The sequence below is a fragment of the Chiroxiphia lanceolata genome, chromosome 2 (assembly GCF_009829145.1).
Source record: "Chiroxiphia lanceolata isolate bChiLan1 chromosome 2, bChiLan1.pri, whole genome shotgun sequence".
NCBI classification, from domain to species: Eukaryota; Metazoa; Chordata; class Aves; order Passeriformes; family Pipridae; genus Chiroxiphia; species Chiroxiphia lanceolata.
In genome coordinates, this window is record NC_045638.1 from 40,561,495 (window position 1) to 40,568,622 (window position 7,128).

Consider the following 7,128-nt stretch of genomic DNA (forward strand, 5'->3'; position numbering starts at 1 on the left):
TTAGGTGCAGATGTATAAAGCTAAAAGTACAGTACTAAGGGAAATTAGGTCACCTGAATGCTCAATAATAAAATGTATCAACTGTTTAAGTGCAATGAGTACATTAAAATTTAGAGATCAACTTTATGCCTCAAATTCTTCAAAGTTTCATCGTTTCCCTTTCATTGCTGCAAAGCCCCTGATGCCAACCATTTTTAATTAAAAAGGCAGAGAAGAAAGCAGGTTTGGCCCCTCAGCCCATGAAACTGAACAACCCTGGCCCACGAAGAGTTAGAGAAGGGCAAGGCAAGCAGTCACAGTGATGCCCATTTCACAGGGACAAGCAAATCCTATTTACACCAATGATGATGGGAGATTTAAAGGGCATAGGGAGACTTGAGAAGTAAATATAGGTCCAATGAGAAAATAAGGGAAAAATATGAAGGGGATTTATTCAACATCCAGGGGCTCAGTAACCACACAGCTGACCTCCACACCCACTTGCAGTCGAAGTTCTGCAGACCTGATGTGCTCCTTGGCCTCATGGGGCAGGAGAGAAAAATGTGAAAAAGGCAGTGGCTGAAGAAACACCTCTATGCACAGCCTAGCTAACAAAGTAAGTGAAAATTGAGTATTTCCCCTTTCCAAACAAGGAGATACACAGGGGTTCATCAGCAGAAACCCTACAAAGCTCTTAGCATCAAGGGGCTTCTGCCTGCTAGAATGGCTCTTAAGAAAAGAGACTTCAAGTACAGCAGCCCAATCTCCCCAGAAGGTATGACAACCCCAGGGACCCCACTCACCCAGCCTTTATGAGTAGCCAAGAAATACTGCACAAGTGAGCGAAGGCTCAACGCTGGGTACCAAGCACCCACCAAGGGAACATGTACCCTGTTTTTTCATGCAGGGCCACCATGCAGGGGTGGCATTGGACCTCAAGATGCCATCCTGCAGTTGGCAGCGTTTAACTCAATGCAATCACACACACAGGTTTGGTGGAAGGTCTGTTAAGCCTCTCTCCCAGAGAAAGGTCTCCCAGGATAAATTAGGGCACTACCTACATAAAATGCACAAATTCAAATCCTTTTGGCACCACAGCTAGTATGTCCATTCTTGAAATGACACTGTCAAGCAGATCTCTTTTTGTTTGCTTAGAATAAATACATTATCTCTCCTTAAGCAGAGTGTCTTCAGTACCACCACTTATTACAATGATTTTTAAAAGCTTTTCGGCTCACATTTCCTTATAACCCTATTCTGATCAGCTACTAAAACTCTTTGCAATAGAAGTGTAAACTTTCAGTTAGATATGTTTTTGCTGCTTCTGATAAACACCTAAGCAACTTTGCTGTGAAATTGTCCATGCTTCTGTTTGCAAGATGAACAGCAGGTCTCCACTGGTATTAGAACAGGAGATTTTGGTTTCCTCACCCACAGGCTCTTTCTCCAATGCTCCTACACATCTTCAGTTTAAGGAGGAATTCAGAAAAAAAAAGGTGTATTTTTAAAAGAAATAAAAATTGAAGCAGCCATATGTAAGCAAACTGCAACACGTGGGAGAGAACAAAACCTGGCCAATATCATACAGCAAGATAAAAACATTTTCCAGGAGAGGACAGCGCAATCCATTTGCAAAAGGAATGAAATAGAGGAGTAATGCATTTCCCACGCATCTTGAACAAAAAAGGCTTCTAAGCAAAATGTATTTGTAGCCAATTCTGTTTTGCTCTCATATGTTACAAATACCAACTTTCATTTGGGCAATCAGTTTGCAAAGGTAGGACCATGCAGGACTGTCCAGAATAGCGTAAGCTTTAAGCAGACTAGTTGGGGTGCCAGTGGTGATTAGCTGGACATGCTCAGCTTTGCACCCTGCTTCTCATTAGCATTAATTACCCATCATCATACCTCTGCTGCTGCCAGGATGAAAACTGGCTCAGGCAGTAGTTTCACAGTCCTTAAAGCCGAGTATGGAGTTGCCAGAGTGCACAATGGGGAGCTTATGTTGCCCCCATGTCTTTCTGCCAAGGGCAGAGGAAAGCAGAGACCTGGTTCAGCTGAAAGCTGGAGCGGAGCAAACAGGTAATACCTCCTTTGCTGTAAGTCCTCCCAATGTAATTTTAACCTGCCAAAAATGTTTGAGCGAATTTGAAACACCAGATCTAGGGCTCAGTTTTGTAATGTGCCCTAGCAGCGGTGGCTGACGAAAGGCTCCATCCTGCACGTTCCCTCACACATGGCCTAGCAATGGTGGTTGAAAGGTAAACTGAGACTCCATCAGGAACATCCCCAGAGAGAGGATCACAACGCCAGGGACTTGATTAGCAGTGTTCAGGGCGTCCCCTCCCTCCCCAGTGTGAGCTACTATCAGGTTCTCACCTCACTAGCAATCTGACAGTATTAGTTTATGTGAACCAAAGTGACCTTGTAGAAAAGCAGATTGTGTAGAAACATCTCAACAATTCTCCCAGATAAAGTGGTTTTATCACTAGAAAGTCACACTTTCACATAATTTTCACCTCGAGGCCATAATCTCAAAAGACACACTTAAAAATGTGTAGAACATAAAATGAGTGATTTTTTTTGGTAGAGTTTCAGGGAAGAAACGCCTCACAGACACATCACTTTATTGATATTCTTTGTCATAGCTCTACACACACCGAGCAGGATCAGCTACTGGTAAGGACCACGATTCATGTCTTTCCATTTAAACGTTTCAACAAAAAATAAAACTATTTCACAAGTAACAAAGGGGTACCCTTTAATTTGCTAGAACAATTTCAGCTCCCATTGCATTAGCACCCTCCAGTGTCCAACCCATGAAAAATGTCTTCACTAATTTGCCAAGCAGACACAAACTTGGAGCATGAAACACAAGAAAGAGAAGCGGTGGATTCCTCAGAGGGAAGATGGCAATCAGGGATGAGAGAAGAAACTCCCAATGATAGAAATTTTAAATGACATCGGCACAGTCCCTAAACAAGATCTGACACGGGGTTATTACTCTTTTCAGGCTCCTTTGTTCCTAGCAGGCATGCTGGTATCAACACACTGTATATTCCATACTCTGTAGTGTTCCACTGAGATGTGGACACCGTTTTTGATAGATTTAGTACAGGCATGTGGATATGGATCTGCCTGGAATATGCCATGTAAATGAGTACCTGTAAAAACCCCTCTTGTACATGGGTGTAGCAGAAGTGCCCTTGGCTTGCTGAGGGTGATCATGCTTACATGTGCAATGCTCTTCTCTTGCAGCATAATTGCCAAGCAAATAGAGAATCCTTCACAAAGATCTGTCAGCAAGGAAGTTTTCACAGTTAATGTTTACATTGTCTTTAAAAACACATTTGAAGCTCTTGACAACAACAGAAAAAAACAGCTGCATTTGTTATTAAAAAACAGCTGATGGTTAAAGTTAAAAAAACAGCAGGGTTTTTAACTTTTTCCAACACGACAAAAATCTTTCACAGGCAGGGAAAGCCTTTCAATAGGCTCTGGAACATTACAAATAATCAAAACCAGCTCTGGGTACCGTATGCTACACCTGCCTGATAATGACATAAATACTTGGTCCACATTTTCAGGGCAGCACTGCCCAGCAATTTCACAGGGGCAGCAACATCCAAGTGAAGAGAGAATGGTAGTGGCTGGAAAGGCAGCTGCACTACATTGGAGGTACCTGCTATAATTAGGGTCCCAGCCCAACAGCATGGCAGTGAGCACTGTAGGACCCAGGCACCACGGTCTGGACACAGTGGCACCTGCCAATTCCTGCTACAGATCAGGAAGCTGCTAATTAAATCCAACCAACATGTTCGGCTGTTGCTGACATTTGAAGTTGTTCCTGTATTTTCTCTCCCCACTGCACACAGCCACATGGATGCCTAGCTTAAAGGTAAGTAAGGACTCATGCCTCATCCTGCCCTGGTCTCTGCTGCTTGAATGCCCAAAATTCTGTGGTCTCCAGCTGCCCAGTGGCCTCTTGCACTCCACAGAAGCATTGATGACAAGGGGGAACACAGGGAGGCCATCACTTTTTCTGCAAGTCTAGCAGTGGGATTGTGATTCCTTAGCACCACCAGACAAGGAAGCCCCCTCTGACCACAGCTGGAAGAGAGCAGCCTCACCATGGGCATGCAGTCAGCCTCCTCTCCCAGCCCTAAACAGGTGCTATGAACATATAAACGTGATCATCCAATTGCCCTCACAATGTGTAGACTCCTCCCCACACTATAAATATTCATAATTCCTCATAATCAGAAATATCAAGGCATAGCATTTCTGATTCCGCACTAACGTGGGGGGAAAGAAAGGAGGAAAATAAGAAAAAAAAAGGCATGTACATGCATGCATTGTCTTCAGAAACTGGCTGGATCGTGTGCTAAAGGAGATATGCTGGGAACTGTGCAGGACATAGTGGGCAGGAATGGCTGACGTGGATTTTCTGGGCTCTTCACGCTGCCTCTAGCAGAACACAAGGCATTCTAACTGTCCCTGAGGTTCCCAAAGAACACCAGCATCAATACTGCATGTTCCCAGTAACATCTATGTTACAGTTATTACAGACTGCTTAGGCTTTTGTCACTCAACTATGAAATATTTACAGTATCATGGTCTCAGCAGAGACTGCAAGAATTTAAAGCTTCACTTGATTGCCTTGCTAACATCAGTATTAAAAAAAAAAAAAAGTGCTCTAAGTGCTGTTGAAAACTTCCCTTAAATCACTCACTCTGGCAGAAGTCATTCTCTGTCTACAGGGAACATGCAGGCCCACACCTGCAGGCAGAAAGCTGGACATCAAACCCACACAGATCTCCAGGAGGAAGGTGTGGTGAAGCCTTCATCTTACACAGCATACACCACTCAGAGCCTGATCTTGCAAACTGTCTGGCATGGGGATCCAGTATTTACAGTACAGCTTTCCTAGCATCCTGCCCAAAGTCCAAGCCCTGACATCTGTTCACCCACTTGTAGGAAAACACCCGGTGGTTTTGGTCCCCAGACGTGTTGCCTACAAAACCCTCTCTCATCCAACCACTGCCACGGCAGGAGCACAGGGTCTCAGCACTGCTCCGGACTCACAAGGGTCTCCCAAAGGCCAGTATGAGGGATGCTGAGGGGGCCTGTGACAGCGTCGCTTCTGCCCAAACCACGACCAATCCTTAGCAATCCTCAGCTCCATCTAGAGCGGGGCATTGATAGAGGAGGTAACACAGGATGCTCTTAAGGAAAGGGGAAAGCCAACTGTGTGGATCCAGCCCGTCTGGTCCCTCGCTTTCCCCTGCGGCAAATGGGGCACGGTAGCCATGTGGAGCCCACTAGAATCCAAGGCTGGTTGCAGAAAAGGGAAAGACCCAGGTCACTTCCCATGCAGAAGCTGCACCAAAGCAGACAACCAGGCACGGGGGATTTTGTGTAGCTCGATGAACCACAGTATGATTTGGTTTAGAAGGGACCTTAAAGACCACCTCGTCCCAACCCCCCTGCCGTGGGCAGGGACACTGTTCAGACCAGGAAGTAGATTTCCATTCCTACGTTCCCCGTGCCCGAGCGCCAAGTCCTCCTCCAGCAGCCCCCGGGGCTCCGGCTGTGGGGAGTCGCCGCCGCCCCCCAGTCCTCGGGGAGGCGTCCTCGGGCCCTGCTGCCCCCCCGCCCCGGGCCCCTCGGCTTTCGGGGGGTGTCGGGGGCAGACCCCCAAGAGCCGCCTGCAGCCCGGAATGGGGAGGGGGCGGTCCGGGGGTCCGCCGGCCCCGCCCGCCGCGCGCGCTCCCGCGTCACTCACAGTCTCCGCCTCCCCGCGCGCGGCCCGGCCCGGCAAAGCGCCCGCCACACCGCCGCCATCGCCACCGCCGAGGCCACGCCCCCAGCTTCCATTGGCCGCGGCGGGGGCGGTCCCGTGGCCACGCCCCCTCTGCACGTGCCCGCTCGTGACGTCACCGCGGGGGCGGGGCATGCGCAGCGGCTGACTGGGGACGCTCCTGGCGGGAACGCCGCGAATGTCGGGAATGTCGGGACCGCTCTCGCCCCCGCCGCGGGACACCGGGACGGCTCCCGCCTCCCCCCGCTGCTCCAGCGCAACTAGCCCACGGGCCGGCAGGGCAGGAGGGCTTGCGTCCGCCGCAGCTGCCTGTGACGAAGCGCCTTTAAGGGGAAGGGAATAACCAGGATCCGTAAATGCTCGTGGTGGAAAGGAACGACAGAAGTCAGCAAAAAAACCGCAAAGTTTTTTAGTAAATTACCCACTTGGAATGGAAATTGATGTGCCGCTGAGCTGCTGTCTAAGCAGACGGCGGTGGGCTTTGGATAAAGGGTTAGGGTGAAAGGGAAGAGAGAAGGAAAGGGATGGATTGAAAAGGGAGAGAGGGAAAGAAATAAAGAAGGAAGCGAAGGAAGGAAGGAAAAGAAAAAGAAAGGGAAGAAAGATAGGAGGAAAGAAGGAAAAAGAAAGAGAGAAAAAAAGGAAGGAGGGAAAGAAGGAAATCACCAGTCCTGGTTCCAGTGATGGGATGTCTGGAGTTGTGGAGGCGCCTCCTGGACTTGGTGAGGGTATGTTCTTTCTGATGGAGCGTTAATACCGACAGTCCTTGTCTGTTATTACCAACGATCCCTGATTTCCTCCACAGCCATCCAGCTATTGGAATTTGAGACGTACACAATGGCCCTTTATTTTCTGGCTTCTGTCAGGGACAGAAGTGGTGAGGCGGTCAGCTGTGCCCAGACAGTGTCTGCAGGCCCGCCGGGATATGCACTCTGGCACAGCAAAACTTACAGCTATGACTGTGTTTGTGGTGAGGCTGCTGGAGCCAGCACATGCTTGGGGTAATGCTGGCTGACCCTTAGTGGTGGGTCAGCCCTGTGGCTGCAGCAGAGGCCTTTGGCACAGATGCCCCCAGCTTCAGGGGTCAGTTCTGGCTGGGATGCTCCAGCTCCGTACCTCTCAGTGTGGGAATTACTGCCATGAGTGGGAGTAGTTGGTTCTTACAGAGAATAAAGAGCTCAGACCAAGGGTAATGTATGAAGTAGCAGCGGAGGGGTCAGGAAGGAAATGAACTTGAGAAGAGGGTCCTGAAAATGAAACAAGGATTCTGATTATCTTTTCCATCAGTCCAAAACTGGACTGAGAATATAATTTTCCTTGCTGTGCTT

The 7,128-nt window shown here is 48.4% G+C and overlaps 1 protein-coding gene across 1 annotated transcript in view; it reads right to left on the reverse strand.

The window, feature by feature from the left end:
- The window catches only part of CLYBL (citrate lyase beta like), a 170,418-nt gene extending 164,586 nt beyond the window's left edge, over positions 1-5,832 (reverse strand). The window contains exon 1 of the mRNA XM_032678824.1: positions 5,765-5,832. Within this exon, the coding sequence (XP_032534715.1) occupies positions 5,765-5,823 (59 nt within the window). The 5' untranslated portion in view covers positions 5,824-5,832. The remainder of the gene's footprint in view (positions 1-5,764) is intronic.
- Positions 5,833-7,128: the final 1,296 nt, after the last annotated feature.